The sequence below is a fragment of the Medicago sativa genome, chromosome 7 (assembly GCF_051527215.1).
Source record: "Medicago sativa cultivar Bolivia chromosome 7, Bolivia_mono, whole genome shotgun sequence".
In the NCBI taxonomy this organism is placed as follows: Eukaryota; Viridiplantae; Streptophyta; class Magnoliopsida; order Fabales; family Fabaceae; genus Medicago; species Medicago sativa.
Window position 1 is genome coordinate 15,940,949 of NC_140755.1, and position 21,338 is coordinate 15,962,286.

The following is a 21,338-nucleotide window of genomic DNA, read 5'->3' on the forward strand; positions in this document are numbered from 1 at the left end:
AATTGAAGAGAGTAGATAGTCAAAATGGAATCGATAAAGCAAATTTGTAACATCGACCAACTTCTTGATTTGTCTCAGACTTAATAATAATAATAATAATAATAATAATAATAATAATAATAATAATAATAATAATAATAATAATAATAATAATAATAATAATAATAATAATTGAACCACCAAAACCTTCCTAAAGACTTAATGACCCCCAGAAGGTCCAGTCCCATTTTGTCATCACTTCGCCTTGTCCTAAGACTCGTGCTTGGGGGGCTGTGAACCGTCATAATATTCCTAAAGGCTCAGAAGCCCTCCAGAAAGGTTCTAAGACCTCCGAAAGGGCTCAGGCGCCCTCCAGAAGGGCTCCTGAGACTCCGGCGCGCTTTCCTTAAGGCATCGCCCATCTAAGCTTCTAGAAACCTCTAGAAACCGCCTAAAATACACAAATACCCCTGTTGCTTGGGAACCAAGCAACCGAAACCCAAGCCCATAGCAGGTTATAAATACTACTCTTGAGAGCATTCTCAAGGCATCCAATAATCAGTCAAAACCCTAGCCTACGATTCTTGACCCTAGAGTCCTTACCATACTTTTTGCAAGTACAATAATAATAATAATAATAATAATAATAATAATAATAATAATAATAATAATAATAATAATAATAATAATAATAATAATAATAATAATAATAATAATAATAATAATTTTTTCCAAAAAAATAATAATAATAATTATGACATGCAGTAAAGAATGACCCCTTTGATTACAAACTAACAACCTAACAAGTAACAACTACAATATATGACCCTTTGGGTGAAAACACAGAATTAAATTACTCATTTTTTATTGAAAGAAACTCTCTTTTTAAGTTATTGTTTTACCTGAAACCAACAAATATAAAGTGAGAGTCCTACGAGAAACAAAAATAGGGCAAACCAAAAGGGTATTTATAGACTGCAAATTCAGTCGGTGAGAAAAACAAAGTGTGAGCAACCCGAGCATTAAAGTTGCCAATACCTGAAATATTCCAATAAGGGGGTAGGTGATGGTTCACCCTTGTAGTGGGCCAGATAGGCAACACAATTGAGTTTCTTTCTCTAGTTCTTAGTTAAATCTACTACCCTGCCTTGAAATAATATGTTCATCGAAGGCAATCGACTGGTTCTCATCTTGTTGGACCAGTTCGATGTAACTACATGCACTAGTGCAGGACTGACTAGCTGCAACACATGCTCCGGTGTAACGGGATCATATTCGTTAACTACTTGTTGTACCAAAATATGAGTGTGAGTGTTGCCTTCTACAACCTCATCTGTAACATTAGGTAAAGCAAAGTGAAAAGGAGTGTTGGCCTTTAGGGGTTGTCCTTGTTGCCTGGAAGGTTGTTCAACCATCAGATGCATCTCAACCGGCTTAGGTTGATTAACAACTAGAGTTTCATCCTCGAGGACAAGTTTTTCAAAGGTCTTGGACGTACCAATATTCACATTCCTCATTTTGTTTTACATACTATTGAATTATAGACTTGGCAGTAACATTCTCCGAGACCATAATCAACTCTATTAGGATCTTTCTCTAAGTGCAACCACCGACAACCTGAGACATTGTGGCCTTTGGTCTTACAATTAAAGCAAAACCACGGTAATCATTCATAGACAACCCCCACATTGAAGGTAAACTTGTCCATTTCTACCAAAATCTAGTAAAAAATACGTCGTGAGAGGTCCATATAAACCAAAATAGGTGCATAGTGGCTAAAAACCCTATTTTAATTGGAAGTGTCTAAATGAATGGGAGTGCCAATTGCATAAATTTCAAACAATGTCTGGTCACACAAATATTCATGAGGAAACGCCACAAGACGTATCCAAATATGTGTACGAGTTTGACGGGTGTAAGGATTAAAATCTTTCATCCATTGTGAAAGATTTAAGTACTCTAGGCTTGATGTTCATGGTGCTTGTACCGCCTCATTTTCAAAGCGGAATTAAAAGTACTTTTTGTTTTGCGGAATCATGTCGAAGGTATTTTCATCCATACACTTAAATCTTATATAAAACTTTCAAAGTTAAAATAAGCTTTACAATTAAAATCTTAAATCAATATTTGACTTCAAAGAACATTTGGATTTACAACTCTTTTATTGATATAAAAATTAAGGTAAATCCCTAGACTTAGATGGTGACTGACTGTGATCCGGCTTCAAGTTCTTTGAATAACAAAGTTTATACCTGTAAAAATAAAATCAACATGGGGTGAGATATTGATTATCTCACTGAGCTTCCCAAATGGGATAAAAATACAATCTTGCCATTGAAGAAGATTTTTCATGAGATGTAAACATAGTGAAAAAATTAAATGTAATCGATTGAAAGACATCGACTATTTATTTACAATAAACATTTTTATCCAATTACTTGATCTTAAAATTATACTTATAAACAATATAAGCAATCCTCTAAGTTACCGAAAGTGGGAAAACCTCGATAACCTAAACTATTCTATAAATCATTAGGTAAGGCGAAGATAGATTAACTCCGGTAAACGGTGCCCCGTTTACCCCTTCTTACACGTCTCGTCGTAGACAGGGAATTCACTTAGCTAGGTGAATCCCATTATTCCCACTTAGATATCTCATACACATAAGATAAATAATATAAACGATGCGTAATAACATTCATACTCAAAGTATGCCTCTAAATTTTAAAGTCAGTTTATGCCATTTATCATATCATCATTTTAGCTTGATGTACACTTGATTCAATAACCTCATACTAAACATAATCATCTAGTTATAGCAGATTTTTTACAGAATTTATGTCAACATGTAGTGTGACATTTAACATACATAAATCAGTGTAATACACAACACTCAAGGGGATAACATCATTCAACATACTTCACTAGCACATATTTACAATAATCAATAACTAATTATACATTGTATGAATTATAGTTTTTTTCAATTCTTTTTTCTAAGGTCATTACCATTTTAAAACACTAACAATTAGATAAGTAAATAAACGCCCATACATTTACTCACTCATCATAGAAGACATGCCATAATTTTTTCTGCAAAATTATCTGTCACTAAAAGCTATGAACGACTCATGAAATGAAGTCATAATTTTTTGTACAATTTACTAAAGATAGACATTCCTCGTACCAAGGCATTGAAGTTGATCCTATATCAAAATAGAATATAGATAATTCAGAAAAAATCATGCAATCAGACTGATTAATACAAGCACATATGCATAACTGTCATTAATAGAAACTATGAATGTACAGTCATTTGAAGTCTGGAAATTTTATATATTTTACTAAAGTTAGTAAACTTACATATAATCACAATGCAACTGGTCCCATATTAAAATTTGAAACCAAGAAGTTATGAAAATTCACGTACTGTAACTGTTTTAAGTAATAACTTTCAGAATTTCATGTTTCTCTTGAAAATCTTTCTCAAATCTAAACATGTCAATAACTTCATACAACAAATCATTTATCATTAGCAGATTATTCCACCCAATTTAAGGTCAATACAAGAGATTTTCCTTCAAAATCATATAACATAAAAGAATCATAAAAGTAATGCATATTCATATAATTCCACACTCTCACTATTCTTATTACTTAATTTCATAAAACCCTAAAATTCCCTTTTTCCCCTAATGAAACTTAACTCTAGATTCATCAAATTTCTACATGCATGATGGAAAGGAAAAGGGAACCCCACCTTAATTTTAGGATGATAAGATTCAGCTTGGTTTAATCTTTCCTTGCTTCTAGTTTCCTCAACTCCTAGCTTTCCTCTCCAATTTCTCCAAATCTTCAAAACTCCAATTCATCTTCTATTAGTTTCCCTAAAGCCTTAGAACAAGCCAACAATTCTAATAAGTCAATTGCATGTAGGATTCTGAACAGTGATGAAGGTGGCTATCATGGTGAGGGATTGGTTTTGGGAGTAAGAGATGGAAAAAAATGAAATGCTAAAATCAGATTTCTTCTATTGGCCTAGTTTATACAGTGTGTAAGTCTACATAAGAAGCAAATTGAAATTCATTGAATCCTCTTCCCAATAACCTGAAGTTTTCCATAAAATAATTATTATGGTTAATGGTGTTTTACCCCCTGTAATATAGGTCAATTCCGGTTTACTGCCTATAATTTTGTTTTAGATTCCATCCTTGTAATTTGAAAATTTTTGGTTTACCCCCTTTCATGAATTTCGACCATACAAAAGCGATGATATGAGAAGGGGGTAAACCGAAATTTGCTCAAATTACAAGGGGCGAAAGTCCCATAAATTTTGTTATTTGATGCCAAAAATTTCTAGTTTACCCCCTTCTTATGAAAGTCCCATAAATTTCTATTTTGTTATAATTATCTGTCACTAATTATAATGTGTATTATTATAAAAATACTCATTTCAACTTTAAATATATGCATTAAATTCAAACAAATGTACACCCTCCGCTTATTGTAACAGCCCGATTTTCGCTAGATTTATTTTATTATTTATTTATGTGTGTTATATGTGCTCTTATGTGATTATTTGCCTCTGTGTGTATTTTTGGTTGGGAATTGTAGAATTCGGTGTTAGAAGGGTATTTTAGTCATTTTGGACTTAGGGGCATTTTGGTCATTTTGAGAGTAGGGGTAATTTTGTAATTTTTGCTGAAGATTATTTTTAGTGTTTAGTGAGAGTTATTATTCCAGCAAGTTACTAGAGAGTGTAGTAATTATTTTATTTACCGGTAAGTTACCGTTAGTGAAGTAAGTTACCGTTAGTGATATATTATACCGTTAAGTGAGTAGTAACATTTCTTGAGGTTAGAATAGAAATGGGTTAGGCCCATTAAGGTTTGTAAGATAAGCCCAATTGGATAGAGCATATATAAACTCTAGTTGTTGGTAAAGATGAGGTTTTACAAACATTTATCATTTCATTTCATTTGAGAAGAGAAGAGATAGAGGCTAGAGAGAAGAACAAGAACAAGGGTTAGAGGCAAGAGGAGATTCATCATCTAGGAGCTAAATTGAGGCTTGGGTTAGAGAAACTTGGTGTTAGAGGTAAGAGGGTTAGAATTCAACCATAATTCATAACTTTTCATTTCTACCCATTTTATGAAATTGATGAATTGAATCTAATTGATGTAAATTCGTGCATGATTATTGTTGTTATGTTTGAGAACATGATTTGTATGATAATTGCATGTTAGTATGTGAATTAACATGTTCAAATGCATAGTTGTTGGTGCTTTGTGTTCTTGAGCAAATTTGATGAAAAATGAGGTTGTGATGTTGAATTGTGCATGAATTTATGTTCATTAGTTGTTATTGATGATTGTTGAACTGTTGGAATTGAATTGGTGTAACTGGAATCGTCGTTGATGGATTTGTGAGGAGATTTGTGGTTGTGTTGGTGTTTTGAGAAAATGGTATGATTTTGGTGGATTGAGCTATTTTGTTGTTTCTAATGCTTGAATCATGTTTGTTTAAGTGTATTGAACCTATTTTGACCCATAAACACTTTCTGGAACTTGATTTGGGAGTTGGGGACTTGAAAAATGGGATTTTGGGTGAAAATGGTGTGAAAACCCGTAACTACTAAAGAAATTCGCTAGAACTGCGCTAATAGCAAAACTGTCTGGAGTTATTGCGATAATAGCTCAAATTGCGCTAATAGCGAAATTGCCCAGAAACAACTTTTTCTGTTTCGCATTCTTGCGTCTTTTTCCCTCGTTTCTGTTTTGATCTGGTCTTTGGTGTAAACATGAAAGTTATAGATAATTGAGTTGGCTTTCTAATGTCGTTGGTTTGACATGAAAATGATTTTTGGTTTTTGAGTTTTGATGAAAATACTCCAAGGAGGTCTTAGGGAAAATTTTACGAAAATTCCGCATAACTATTTCTAAGTCGACCCAAACCTTATGAATTGTTTCCAAACTTCAAACTTGGGTTTTATGAGTTCAATTAAGTTGTTTAATACTATCTAATCTATGAGGCGATGGATCTAACTTGTTGTGATTTGAAAATGGAAATTTTTGTGAAAAGTGATAAAGTGAGACGAACTTTGAATTCTTCATGAATTCATCGTATTCGGCTGATAAAATGCTTATGTAAACTCTACTGCACATATAAGTGACTTGTGAGAATACATGGCATAGGCAATTGAGCTTGTAGAATTGGTTTTGGTTCATAACCTCTAGTATTTCTAAGTTGTGACTTTTGGAGACGAACTTGGTAGAAAATGACTTTAAGAGTTGATTGTCTTATGAACCCTTTATGAATAGATTAATATGATTATGAGATGATGTATGAATGGTTGTTGAGTGATGAATATGATGTTTGTGATCATATGTTGTATTTGTTCCTTTATTTGGATTGTAAGGAATTATGTGGAAATGTGACAACTATATATTGATTTATGTGGAGATGATTGATGATGTATAAATGTGACAACTATATATTGATTGAATTATGGATGTTTTGATGATTGTATATATGTTAAGTGGTGGTGAATTGTTGTTGATTGCATATATACAAGTATTGGTGATGTTGAGGTGAATTGTTTGTGTGAATATATGCATTGTAGTCGAGTCATATGTTCATGCATACATGACTGATGGTGGTGGATTTTATATCCGATTGAGGTGAGTACGATGTTTTTGTTGCAGCGAAGGTGACGACATTGAGGTGTTTGGTACCACATGCATCTAAATGAGTCTAGAGCCATTGCATAAACTGTTGGTGAATTGAATTGCATTGAGATGTGTTTGGTGATTGATTTGCTAATGGTAATTGTGGATTGAATTGATAATTGTTAATTGTTGATTGACAAGGTGAAGTTGTGATATGTGTATGATACACTTGTTGAAATGAACTTGGAATGGTGGTAATGAATGATATGAATGTTGTAGATACTTGTGAGTATGTGTATAATGTATTAATCATCATGCTTGAATATATCTTTCATTCCAATGTTCTCACTATTTCTTTTTGGATTATGATGATGTAATGCTAACCCTCAGTGGTTTACCACCTACCTTTTTGTATGGACGGGTAGATGGTGTGCAGGATGCTTAGTTGTTTGCTTGATGATGCCGAAGAGCGGAGTTCCTCTTTATATGCAAGTGTCTAGATTAGGGCTCTGATCTAGGGTAGTTCTTGCATGTTGGTTTTTATTTTTGGACTATGTATTTTGGAGTTGAGTTGGTACTTGTTATTTGAGATTTGGAGAATACATTTGTATCATGTTGAAATTTGAAGATGTTTAAGAATTATATGTATGTTCCGCTGCTATGTTATGTAAACATGATCTTTATGCATGTATCAATTGTGGTTTATTCGAAGACGTAGCATCTATTTCTAGAATATGTTTGTATATTCGCGCGTTTTACCGCTTATTAGAAATAGAGTGTTACACTTATTATTATAACAAAAATCCACCTTTTAGATTTATTTAATAAATGATGTATATGGTTTATATATAGACCACCACATATATAATTTATTAAATGAATTTAAAAGTAAAATTTTACTTATAATATTAACCGGATGATGTATTTGTTGCTGGTGGAGTGCAATTTTGAACCTTTATACTTTAAGCCTCCCAAGTGTTGTAATTATGGAGAATTATTCACATAAAAAAAATTGTCCAATCACACCACGAAATTGATTAAAAGTGGAACTAAACTTTTGTAATTTTTATATTTGGGTCATATGAAGTAAATGTGCATACACCACTACCTTTCTACTGCTTTGGTCTATTTATAAATTCCTTCCCACTTGACACTTTGCCAAACCATTGAACTAAGCTAAACACAACACAACACAACCATGAAGAACAACTTTGGTAAAAAGTCACAAAATCTTTGTACTTTCTTTCCCAACAAATTCAACTTCAACTTCAATGGTTTCTTGCCTCGTTCTCTATCCTTCAAATTCAACAATTTTTTCATTCAACTATGTTATTTCATTATCCTTTCTCTCTTTGGTTACTTGGGTCTCAAGTTTTCAAAGCCAAGGTCTTCTGTTAAACCAAAAGACTTTGATCTATTTTACACTTCTGTTTCTGCTTCCACTGTTTCTAGTATGACATCAATAGAAATGGAAGTTTTCTCCAATTCCCAACTCATTCTTCTTACCTTTCTTATGTTAGTAGGTGGTGAAGTTTTTACTTCCATGTTCAACTTTTTCTTGATAGGTTCAATTTCACTCAAAATCACTGTCTCAAAAATGAATGTATTAGTAATAATAGTTATCAAGTTGAACTTGGTTTAGTTTCTGTTCCTCAGTCAGAAAACCATACTCAGAATGATAACAATAATAACAATATTAATAAAGACAAAATTAAGTATAATTCTCTTAGGTATCTAAGTTATATACTTGTGGCTTACCTTATAGTTGTTCATTTTTTTGGTTTTAGTTTGGTCACTTTGTACATAACCAATGTACCAAGTGCTAAAAATGTACTAAAAAACAAAGGCATCAAGATAGAAACATTTTCTTTATTTACCATAGTTTCAACATTTGCAAGTTGTGGTTATGTACCTACCAATGAGAACATGATGGTTTTCAAGAAGAATTCAGGACTTCTTCTTCTTCTTCTTATACTTCCATATGTACTTTTAGGTAATACACTTTACCCACCATGCTTAAGGCTTTTCATAAAGGTCCTGAAAAGTGTTACTAAAAGAGAGGAATTCTCTTACTTGTTGAAGAATTCAAAGGAAATGGGTTATGACCATTTGCTATCTGATCTTCATTGTTGGCTACTTGTTGTTACTGTCTTTGGTTTCAATGTGATTCAATTTGTATTGTTTTGTTCCATGGAATGGAGTTCCAAGATTATGGAGGGATTAAATCTCTATGAGAAAGTGGTTGCAACTTTGTTTCAAGTTACAAATGCTAGACATGCAGGTGAATCTGTTTTTGATCTCTCTACCATCTCCTCAGCCATATTGGTGATCTTCGTTGTCATGATGTAAGTTTCTCTCTTTGCATCAGCATCCATGTAATATTTCTATGAAGTTAGTAAATTTGACTATTGATGTAGTAAGTTGATATATGTGAGCCAATGCCACTGGAGTGAGACCATAATATATTATATATGAATGAACTCACACTTGAGGCAGAAGTTTTCGAAGTGTCAAGTATAAGTAAACCATCTCACATTAGATGAATGGTACGAAGTCTCGGCTATCCTCGAAGAATTATGGGTAGTTTACCTAACAACCAATGAAAATTAGCAACATAAACAAATTTGCTAGCGCACTTGTAAATTTGTTTATGTAGCTACTTTCCATTGAATGTTGGGCAAATTATCGACTATTATTCAAAGGTAACCTAGAGAAAACCATGATGAAAATATACATGTTAATACATGAAGAAGTGTGGAGGCCTATGTACCTAATCTAATGTAGAGATTTTCGTGTGATTTTAGTCTCCATAACTTAGCACACCTACAATGTTTGGTGAATGTTAGGCGCGCACAAAAAGGAAAATTGGTACCAATGTTATGTTGGGAGATGAGGGGTGCCTAAATCTTAAGGGATTATTACATTGGATTTTGAGAACCACATACATAATTTGAACACTACATCTTAATTCAAAACTTTAAGACATTGACTATATATCATACGTTGTTGAACATTCATTTTTACAATCCAACATGAGATTTCAAATTCACATTTAATACAACAATATGTTACAAACCACAAAATAAAATAAAGGGATAGAGCTTATTAGAAAAGTCTGCCCTACATAGTAAGTAAAAAAAATCACATTGTAGGAAAAGTCTTCTCTACTGTTTCAATAATTAATTACATGGTTTATTTCAACAATTACCCTTAATTATTTACTCCGATAGTAATTTGGACTTACTATAAGAGTGTTTAAGTGTAAGTAAAAAATATAAGTTGTAGGAAAATGTATCAAGCACATATAAGTTTAAAAAAAAATGTAGAGTCCAAACATTTATACAGTTGTTGTGTGGACTACTATAATCATCCTTTCACGAGTTCTAAACATTTTTGTAGAGTAACTAGTTACGAACCCGTGCTTCGCACGGGGTGGATTGCTTTTTTTGGATAATTTTGTTGGGAAACACATATTTGTTAATACGCTTAAAAGTAAACTGATTCGAAATTTAGATATTACATGCATATAAATATAAAAAATCATGATCCATAACATATCGAATCCTAGATAGGTCTACCATAAACGAAACCAAAACAGAAGTTATACAACATAAATTCTAAAGTAGTTGTGTTTGATGGATTACAAAGTTAAATTTCCAAAATGGCCCCATCATCGTCAATTCCAAAAGTAACCACTACCTTTCGTTGAATAACATGTTTTTTGAAAAAAATTGCTCTAAAGGAGAAATGATCAAATTACAGAAAATAGCTACATCTTTCTAAGAAATTACTGCCCTTTATAAATGTGGAAATCAAGCAAGTTAGAATATTGTGTTTCTGAAATTCCTTATTATTTGTTTGAATAAGTTATAATTTAGAAAATTTGTTTATTAGTAAAATTGATTAGTAGTTGCGCTCAGGCTTCGACTCTTTTTAATAATGTTGATGCAATTTATCTAAGAACATAGATGTAAATGTTGCTGATTCATAATTCTAAGTTACACATTTATAAACTAAAAAGGATTACTGCATTGATAAAAAATGACCAAGTTAAGGGAAATAGTAATCACAAATTTTTTTTCACATCAACTCAACAACTGTTCTTAATGTTCCTAAATGTGAATTCAAGAACATCTCCATCGACAAATACATTACCAATACAAAATTTTCTCCAGCATTGTGTCAACTCAATTCCTCCCCTACATGACCTTTGTTGCTTATTCATGTCAATTCCCCTCCATTTTCTTCTTAAACCTTCAATTTAATCATACCTTAAAGGTTAAAATAATTTCTTGCCATAACTTAACATTGAAAGTGCATATTAACCTCTTGGAATAATTTAAAAGGATCGACATAAACATAGAAGATTAAAGATAAATTTATAACTTTAAACTAATTTTAAAAAAAAAATTAGTAAGTTTGACTAAGATCTTAAAAAAAAAAGTTTGTCGAAGATATTGATCATGACAATACTAAATACTATATTCCTTAGATGCCTAGAACTTGAAAATATCTACTTTCTTACTTTTATTCAGATTCAATACTACACATAGGGGCTATACTCGGAAAATAAACTAAAATAAATGTGTCGAGTAATTTGTAACATGACTTATATTTCGAGACACTTTTTTTCTTCTTCCGAATGAGACTTAAATGTATGGACAGAGGTTATATTGATGTTGCTATTTTGTTTGGGTGTTTATGTCTAGTTCTTGCGTCGTTGCTAGAAACTGCAGTATAGTCCTTATCTAGTGCACATTGTATGGCTGAGATTAATGTTTAAACCGGTAAAATCAAACTGCAAATACTGTATGTGTCATGATAGAATTGGACTTGAGGAAAAGTTGTTTTGAGTTAAATTTGCGTTGATTTGGAGCAGTGGGAGCATGAATTGTTGCTTGCTTTGACTCTCTGGAGTGGATATATATGGCAGGTTATTATTGATTCACAACCTTTGACAGTGCTGTACTTGCGGCTGTGCTATTTGGTGAGTCCATTGGAATTGTTGGAGCTGCCGGGCTTGTACTTGGTGTCATAGGACTTGTGTTACTCGAGGTAGATTAATTTTGGTCTCATACTCTTTATGCACAGCCCAAAGTTAGCTTATTCTTATAATTGGAAGGATATCAAGGATATATTTTGCTATAGTTAGAACTGTCCACAACCAAAAAATACATTACCGAGTTGATTTTTAATTTTGAGATGTACAATTTCTCTTGGCCTGTCCAATACCTTCTATTATGTAATATTCAGTAATGCAGCACTACTTGTTTACTGCAGTTACCTTCCCTATCAATTGATGGGATCAACTTCTAGCTATGGGGGAAGTGGGGAGATGTGGATGCTTCTTGCATTGTGACCAAAAACGAATGGTTTTTTACTAACCATGAACTGTTAGAATATCAAAAAGGATGAAGAATGCTTGACTGAATGCAAAAAAATTATTTATTCATAACTCCATTATTAGTACAGAATTAGTCATGTTTCTAGACTGAATCCGAATTGTCTACTGTCAAAATACTCTTCATTTACAGTATTCATAGATCTCGAATGTTGGATTAAGATTAGATGACTCATATTCCGATTTCCGACACAACCAAGTCATAATTTAAATACAAATTTGAAATATGAACTTTCCGATCTCAACCCAGAAGTTGAAATTTGCCGATTGCAATGATGGCGGACTACTTTCACTGCAGCTAAACCAAATCCTTCTAAGCCTTGCCTTTTGAAGAACATCTAATGCCAAATTCCCAAAATGACCGAGACAATGAAAAGCAGCAGAAGTGTCACATTTCCTCCTTGAATGAAAGTTGGCCTGCAAAATCATTCATTACAATTCGATATCAGTAACCACAACCTTTTCCTTCACAAATTCTAAGGGACTGAAAAATTGATTAATTGAAAGTAAGTTTATATGTATAACTTGTTTGCACTGCAATGAAGCACTAACACAGACATCGAACACAACACGAATACTGACACGTCGACAGTGGTAGAAATTTGAGAAAATGGAATAATCCACATGTGACAGTGTCATGTCAGTTGGACATGCCATCAATATGAAGGGCAGTAATGCATAGGTACATTGTGCCTTTCTTTTGAATGCTTAATTTTGTTATGTAAAACTCTGCAACACAAACATTTTGAAACATGTTGTCAGACACATCACAGTGCCCAACACTGGCACGACACTGACACATGTGACTACATTCAACAAATTCATTTTCTTAAATTATTATCGGAGTCGATGTGTTAGTGTCGTGTTTGGTATTCGTACCTATGTCAGTACTTTACATCGTGAAATGTATAACTCTAATTAGCATCACTTGGAAAACACAAACCATACCTGATTTTTCCCTTCTTGGATTGTTGATGAATATAAGTCATGACAGGAGGAATAATCCCAAACAGAAAGCAATTTGCATAAACACCAGCAAAATAAGAGCTCTTGAAAAAGTAGACCTGAAATACGAATCTATCAACACCGAAAAACAAAGTACTAACAATGTTACAAACAATTTAATTCCGCGGCTGGTAACATAAGGTGGCACGGGGGTTGCATTTTCGTATCTAGCCGCAGCATAAAATGTATCAGTAGACTACATGCAAATATGAACATTGTGCAAAATACAAAATTAAAACAAAACAAAAAATTGTGGAGATTCTATCAAGGGACCTATTGCTTACCTCAAAAAGAGAAACAAAAGAAGCAGCTATCATAGCAAAAGTTTCCCCATAGTTGAAGAAAAAATCATCTCTTTCTATTAACACAGTTTATGTAGGTTTTTATAGGAAATAGATAAATTGCAAAGGTTGTGTTAACTATCCTTCTAAACATATATTAAAAACCACAACAATCGAAATAAAATAACTAACCCTTTCTTAAACTCAGCAGCCTCTGATATATCCGGATTGATCGTAATTCAGGTAGTATTCATTACATTTTGCAGGGATGCATTCTCTACAAAAATTCAACCAATGACAAAACTGATAATAATATTCATACATTAAAATTTCAATTGCTTGTCTTCGCTTCATATCAAATTCCACAATCTCTGATACTTCAATAGGTTATTTATCTTCACCTGGTTTAGTAGTAAATGGCCAATGGATCAAAATGAGGTCTAAATATTCTAGTTGAAGAGTCCTGCAAAAACAAACATGGATACATTCAAATCAATATCCACAATTTATGAGAAAAACTAAAAATATAGCTAACTATTGAGAAGAAAAAAAAATTAATCACCTTAGAGATTCTGCAGAGCAGGAACAATGATCTCAGGATGATTATCAGTAACCCATAATTTAGAAGTACACCATATGCATCAGCAACATCAAAATGTCTATAACCTTGTCTGATTGCTTCAAGGACATCATCTTTTCTAGTAAACTTACTGGTTGCTTCCGACCGTACCGAGGCCCATCACCGGCATTTTCTGTTATCCGGTGGAGGAGGAGAGGACTACTCCAGGGACTGTACGTGCATCAGCCATTTTGTTTGTTCTGTTAGGTTTATGTGATAAGTAGACTGTTGAATTGGATGTTGTGAAATAAAGGGTGGCTGAAGCTTCTGTTTATAATAGAATTTTAGGAATATTTAAACATGCAATGGCTATATAAAGCAATAAACAATTAAATGTATTTAATAGCACCCCTTTAGTTTTGTTTTTCATTTATCAGCTTAATCTTGTTTGCCTTTTCAATATATTTGATGAGAATTGTTTAAAGAAAAGTGTGGGAGAAAAGAAAACTACAAAACATTGAATCATATCATTCATGTTGTGATACTTTAGCAGTGGTTCATACATTAATGGCACTAACTAACATCGTGTACATATTTATACATTAATCTGTAGGAATAACGATTAGGCAAAGAGTAAAATTGAATGAACAAAGCATATCATACAAAATGGCTAAACAGAAACATCGAAAGCAGACCTGAATTTGAAGCAGCCGAGGAAAAAAACTTACATAAACAAAACACATAATACAGCATAACACACACCGACAGCCACGGAGAAAAAACTCCCTCACAAACGATTAAAGATCTAACAAAGCACATCCAAATTTGAATATTCTAGTTTCTTCTATAGAAAAATAGATGAGAAAGAAACAAATAAAAGTGGAAGAAGAAACTTTACCCATAAGAACCTTTCTCCGTCAAATTCAAGCTCAAACAAAATCAGCTTCTCAAATTTCTCCTTCTCATTTTGCACATGATTTGAGTTTCCCCTCCCCTGCCTCAAATTCTGAAAAAGAAAAACCTAACAAAAAATATATACACATCAAAATGAGACAAAATGCTCTCAAACAACATCAGAACAACAAAAAAGGAAAGAGTAAAAAGTGAAATACCTGGAGCAGAAAGAAACCTGTCACAGCATTACCTTCCCATCAATGTCTCACTCTCCACCATCTTCAACATATGAACACAAACCTAGCCACACCATCCTTCTAATCAAAGGGATATTCCTACCCCATTTTCAGTCCCCTCCGCTATTCTTTTTTGTGCAAAATTATATTGAAGTGATCACGAGCTACATCTAAAAACAGCTAATAAAGCATGATGCAACTTGACAGTAATTGCAATTACACTTCATTGTATTTTCTCTATTTTATATCTTCGTCCATTGACAATTGAAACAGAAATGAAACTTGTTTGTCACAAAATGTTAAAACTAAAAAACTAAACATGCACTGAGATTGCAGATCATGTCAATTCGAAAATTGTTATGACATTGTGGGTTCAAGACACAATATATCTAGCTAACCAATTAATGTCCAACAAAGGATGAAAAATATAGCAAAATAACTATGACTAAAACTTGGCAACTATAAGGGAGGACAATGTTTGGTTTTGTTTTAGTGTCTCACCTGATATTTGGTTGAATGGGTGGGAAAGAAATAGCTGAGAATAAACTGCAGAAAAAGAGAGATATTAGTGTAAGAACATAGATGAGAATGCGACAAAAAGTTGAGAAAAAGTATCTTAAGAACGTCTACCGCAACAAAACTTGCCAACTGCTGCAATCAAACATAAAATGGCATTCAAAACATGAGCCAAAGCAGACATAGAAACTACAGGGGGAGAACTCTTATCACCAACAATGCAATGAAAGGCGCAGAAACAGACATGAAATTTTTTTGTCGATGCACTGTGAATCCGCCTTCACATATCAGAGCACACAACATGACCAAATCAAAGCGCTTAATTACCAAAACAAATCTTTCTTTTAACTATCAAATACCAAAACGAAAACCTCTTATGCTTACAACCAATATTCAAAATATATGATGAATGTCAAATAAAACAATAAGAAACACATACCATTTGTTCTTTCTTTTGTCGTCAAGATATCTTGAGAATGAATGATTCAACCCATAGCTCCTGCAATACACTTGTAAAGAACACAAAAATGGAATTCTTCAAATATATAGCAAAATTAAAACACAAAAATGAACAGAATAAGATCAACAACACAAATCCAAAACAAAATCAATTACCACCTCAAAGCTATAGATTCAGCCAAAGTAGGAAAGTGAGGCTGCAAAACTCACTGCACCATGAAATGTTTCTCTGTTTTGCAAAGAATCATCACACGGAAGTTAGGAAAAAAATAGAAATATGCTAGACAAAGTTATAACACCTTTAAAACACAAAAACAGCTTCTGCAGAGACATATTTGCATCAGAAACTAATCATTGATATTTATTCTCAGCACAAAATAGAGCCAATGAAATCCTTCTTAAACCATAACGTTTGAAGGTCGAAAAGATAGACTATACTGCTCCTATAAAACACGGTAAGTAAAATTTAAGGAAGCCATCATCAAGCAAAACATCATATAAACCTTCACATAAAACAAACCTAGAGAAGAAAATAATAAAAAGAGGAACTTTTGCGATTAAAATAATGGGCTAAAGTAATGACTAATTCACAGACCTGGCGCTCAGCAAGCTCTCCTCTTCCTGCGAAGTCAACCCGAAACAGAGCAATTGAATGCACAATCTGCAAAAAAAAATATTCAGTCAACTCTCCAAATCACATGATTGTCTCATGTTTGCTATTTTATTGGTTCAATTGATCTCTTCAGAAATGAAACTCAAACAACAACAAATTCAAACATATATAGAAGGAAAACATAAGCATACACTCTTTTTTCAATGTGTGTTGTAAACTTGCCAAACTTCTATTCTAACATATATAGAAGATGAACCATTATTTGTAGCTTCTATTCTTAGCTTATTCTATTCGAACCTATCTCAAAAAAAATTGTTTTGTTGTATTTAGAATCAAAAAGAAATAATTTTCTCATCTTTAATACCATGATTTTGCTGGCACATATATGGTATTCTTATAACAGTGTAAATTGAGCAAAATAAAATCTTCAATCATAAGCTTTCAAGTCAGTAACTCTCAACACCATAAACATTACCTCAGCTTTTCTCTGCAACCTAGCATCACCTTCAGCCTTAATACCATCCACCTTCGAGTTGGGTTTCATGGAGAGAAGGAGAATGTATCTGATCTGATTGCTACCACGGATTCCTCATTTCTGAAGCTTGGTTTATATCTTCAGAGCCATTTCCTCTTCGCCTGATTTGATATCTCAGGACTGCTGTCTTACTCTCCACCAAAAGTAACATTGAACTAAAGAATGTGATGTATAAATAAAATCATAAGTGAGTTGTCAAAAAAATCGAAGATATCAATACTTTGATGTACTCTATCGAAACATGAAATTCAGAGAAACTCATCAACAATTATGTATTGTGTCATTCTTACACAGACAGATTGACCTCAAAAGCCTTCTCAAAGGTGTCACCTAGCTGATTGAGGGAAGTAATAATTGCATCCAAGCCCTTCCGAATCGAAGGATTGTCCATTCTTTTATTATAGTCAGAAGGCTGATATAATGGCTTGAATAACCATACAAAAGCAAAATCACACAGAAATAAGTTGATTCCCATTCAACTAATAATGTAAATGACAAATATATGTTTTGCAACATTATGTATCATATCCATGCATTGCATTGAACATAATAAATGGTAATCACCTGAGTTGAAAAAGGACTTGTAAAGGTATTAAATGAGTGTGATTTGAGTGTTTGAGGCATGGTGTCTTGTTGTTGCGGAGCTGGATTGTTTTCATCCAGCATTGATTTGGCTTTATGAGCCAAAACACCCCAGAAACCTATAAATTACATAAAAACATATCAAATCATAACAAAATTACTATTAACTTTGATTTGGTTCGGAATCGTTTGATTGCCAACAACTCAAAACACATTATAAGAAACCTATAAATAAGATAAAAACATATCAAATCATAATAAACTTACTATTAACTTTGATTGGTTCGGAATTTTAATCCAGAGTTTATCGTTGTCCCATGTGTCGTTGCCGGCTCAAGATTCACATTTTAATTCAAATCATTTTGCTTATCGTAAATTCCCAAATCCACAACCTAACAACCGTGTTCCCTTTCCTTCTTCTCTTCTCACGACCATCGCCGTCGATAACATTCGGCGCTTATCAACATCGATGTCGCCGTTCCTTTACAATCTGCGCCTGTAACAACTGTGTTCCCTTTCGTCTTCGTTACTCTTCCTGTTTCCGCCGCCGTACAAAACTGAAAATGGAGAATAGCAAACTCACCAAAAATAATATAGTCACCAACTGAAATTTTGTAGTCTCACAACAGATTACCATAACCCAAAATCAATAAACAAAACAAAATACTCAAACCCAGAAACAAACATAGAAAACACAAATTCATAAACTCAGACAAAATTAAACCAAAGTCTCTAAATTAATTAAAACAAACACAACATACAAACCAAACAAACTCTCAATCGACTAAGAGAGGTAAAGAAACATCAAAAACAACATAAAGAAGAAACATGCATGCAGAAAAAAAAGCAAGAAACCAAACTGAGATGATGATGGCGATGAACAGAACCGGACACAAACCTGCGATATGAAACAACCAGAGAGAATTATACATGCATGGCTTTAGATTGGAGACGACCGTCTCTCCCTTCCTCTTCCTCTTCCTCACCGGCTCCGCCGTTTTTCGCCGCAGTTGTGACGGAGGAGAATTGATTCTCCTCCCTTTCCCTTTCCCGTTCCCGTTCCCCCCTTCTTTCTCCCGTTCCCGTTTATCTCTCTTTTTTTTTTTTTTTTCTTTTCACATATATAGGCAAGGGGAGTCCAATTTGTATTTTACCAAAATGCCCCTCAGAAGGGCAAAATGGTAATTTCCTCGGACATTATTTTTCTAATTTAGTTTAGTAGATTAAGTTATCTCTTCCAAAAATATAGTGTTATGGTACATGATGGAGACAAAACTTAATGGTTTTTCATGTTCGGTAAGCACTACTAAATGTTTACCATATATATATGGATGTATGATTTCTTCTTCTTTTTTCATGATAAGATGTATGTCTGATTTCTTAGTAGGTATCCATTACAAAATTAAAGGGTCCCTATCAATTTTAAAAAAATTGTGAAATGGTCCCTAAATTTTTTAAAATTTGCAAAGTGGTCCTATGTTTCATATTTTAAAATGGCCTCTATTCTATGAAATTTGTAAAGAAAGAAAAATAGGTCAAAAAAGTTTAAGAATAAAAATTTGTATTTACTCTAAAAAAAAGTTAATTAGAAAATTCTAACTACCCTAAAATTTTCTATACTTAGTATGCAAAAGTATTAATGAAAAAGATTGTGATAATTTATATGCAGTGCTTATGGGAACGTAGGGTTCTCAACAGGATATAGCTGTTCAAGGCAATTGAAACCAGATTCAATGTGCAAAGATTTATGGATTGGATTTTCTGGCAAGTGGAGTACAATAGGGAAGTTTATCCTTATTTTGGTCATGTTCTTTGGGAGGCTCAAGAAATTCAATATGAATGGAGGCAAAGCCTGGCATTTGTCCTAGCATATCTAATTATCTATAGCATAGGTGTGTTGGTTTAATAATCTAGTTTTAGAACTAATTAAATAAGGTGGTGTGACACAAACCTTATTATATACATGGACTATGTATGTAGATCGTATGTATATATACATTTGTGGTTTAGTATTGCCCACATCATATCCCACTTACACAACTAGAGTACATATCATATCCTTGCTGGGATAAAATGTTTTTTTTCTTTTTCGTGATAAATGTGAAGTTAATTGTGTGAACAATAAAAGAGAGAATGAGATAAGAAGAGAAAAAAAAAAAAAGGAGAAAATAGAGAAAGAAGGGGAATTCAATGTGAAAGTTTTATTCTCTATTCAATTTAGTCTACGATGATTCATACTATATATTTATATATTTGTTGGTTACGATGATTTATATTATATAATTGCATTTTAGTGTTCTCCTTATATACATAATGCAAAGTTTTAACTAACTTTCCTAACAAATTGCAATAAACAAACTAACTCACAAGGTAACTTGCAAAACAAGTTATCTCCTACTAAGATGTTATACAACAGTTTAGACAAATCCAAACAATCCCTCATTTTTGTCGATCAAAATGCTCCATTTATGTCCTCATTTTCCGTCTTGGGAGGATTTTGGAAGAAGAAGAAGAAAACGTGAATAGTCATTCATTTTAAAATAGACACCTTTCAGAAGTATTGTTATAATTATTTTAAAAAATAATAATTTTAATAATTAAAAAGCTACATTAAAGTCTTTTTTTAGTCATATATATTTTTAAAAAACAAACTTTTTTATTTTATTTTACCAAAAAACATTAAAAACCTCACAACAAAGCCATTATAGACCACTTATGAGTTAGCTTCGGGTCAAGCGATCAGTTTGCCGAAATCAGAGATTTATTGCAGTCGTAATGTCCCTGACGACCTTAAAACCAATATTACTAATATTTTTGGTGTTCAAGTTGTTTTGGGTACAGGTAAATATCTAGGCCTACCTTCTATGATAGGTCGAGACCGCAAAGCCACTTTTTCGTATATCAAAGACCGTGTTTGGCAGAAAATCAACTCCTGGAGTGGCAAATGTCTCTCCAAAGCGGGTCGCGAGGTAATGATAAAATCCGTTTTGCAATCTATTCCCACTTACGTGATGAGTATTTTTCAGCTGCCTAGTACATTGATTGACTCCATTGAAAAGATGATGAACTCGTTTTGGTGGGGACATGGCAAAACGACGCAACGAGGGATACACTGGATGAATTGGGAGAAGCTGTCGGCACCAAAAATGCATGGAGGTATGGGTTTTAAGGACCTCTCTGCTTTTAATTTAGCTATGTTAGGGAAACATGGATGGAAATTTATTACAGAGCCAAATTCTCTTGTTGCTCGAATCTTTAAAGCTAGATATTTTCCGTACGGTTCCTATCTCACGGCTACTGTTGGACATAATCCGAGCTATGTCTGGCAAAGTATTATGCGTGCTAGGTTTGTAGTGCGTGGGGGAGCACGCTGGAGTATAGGCTCGGGCGCGTCCATTTCCATTCTCAATGAACCATGTTTGTCAAATGGGGAGTTCATTAGTAGTGATATTCCAGGTGCTCACTTTGTTCATAATTTCACTATTAATAGTTTGATGAATTTACATGAAAAGAGTTGGAATGAACAGGTGGTTAGACAGGTATTCAGTGTGGATGTGGCAAATAAAATACTTCACACGCCGCTTATCTCCCAGGTTGATGAAGATAGAAT

General features: G+C 33.3%; 1 protein-coding gene, 1 long non-coding RNA gene and 1 pseudogene across 4 annotated transcripts; 1 reads left to right on the forward strand and 2 right to left on the reverse strand.

The window, feature by feature from the left end:
* Positions 1 to 7,742: 7,742 nt before the first annotated feature.
* LOC146904586 (cation transporter HKT1;3-like) lies at positions 7,743 to 19,736 on the forward strand (annotated as a pseudogene). Its single transcript, XR_015018314.1, has 2 exons — positions 7,743 to 8,992; positions 19,398 to 19,736. The product of XR_015018314.1 is annotated as a cation transporter HKT1;3-like (transcript).
* On the reverse strand, positions 12,075 to 13,664 carry LOC146904587 (uncharacterized). 2 transcript variants are annotated; one of them, XR_015018317.1, is made up of 3 exons: positions 13,527 to 13,664; positions 12,997 to 13,112; positions 12,075 to 12,465 (listed from the first exon to the last, which is right to left on the reverse strand). It is a non-coding gene; the product is annotated as an uncharacterized LOC146904587 (long non-coding RNA). The 2 variants fall into 2 exon arrangements; XR_015018316.1 differs by lacking the exon at positions 13,527 to 13,664 and adding an exon at positions 13,338 to 13,512.
* LOC146904588 (uncharacterized) lies at positions 14,792 to 17,909 on the reverse strand. The gene is made up of 10 exons (XM_085725040.1): positions 17,890 to 17,909; positions 17,711 to 17,847; positions 17,437 to 17,570; positions 17,087 to 17,301; positions 16,594 to 16,659; positions 16,158 to 16,227; positions 15,979 to 16,048; positions 15,525 to 15,569; positions 15,006 to 15,193; positions 14,792 to 14,914 (listed from the first exon to the last, which is right to left on the reverse strand). The coding sequence occupies exons 2-4, from the start codon at positions 17,810 to 17,812 to the stop codon at positions 17,187 to 17,189; spliced, it is 351 nt and encodes a 116-aa protein (XP_085581166.1). The 5' UTR covers positions 17,813 to 17,847; positions 17,890 to 17,909; the 3' UTR covers positions 14,792 to 14,914; positions 15,006 to 15,193; positions 15,525 to 15,569; positions 15,979 to 16,048; positions 16,158 to 16,227; positions 16,594 to 16,659; positions 17,087 to 17,186.
* Positions 19,737 to 21,338: the final 1,602 nt, after the last annotated feature.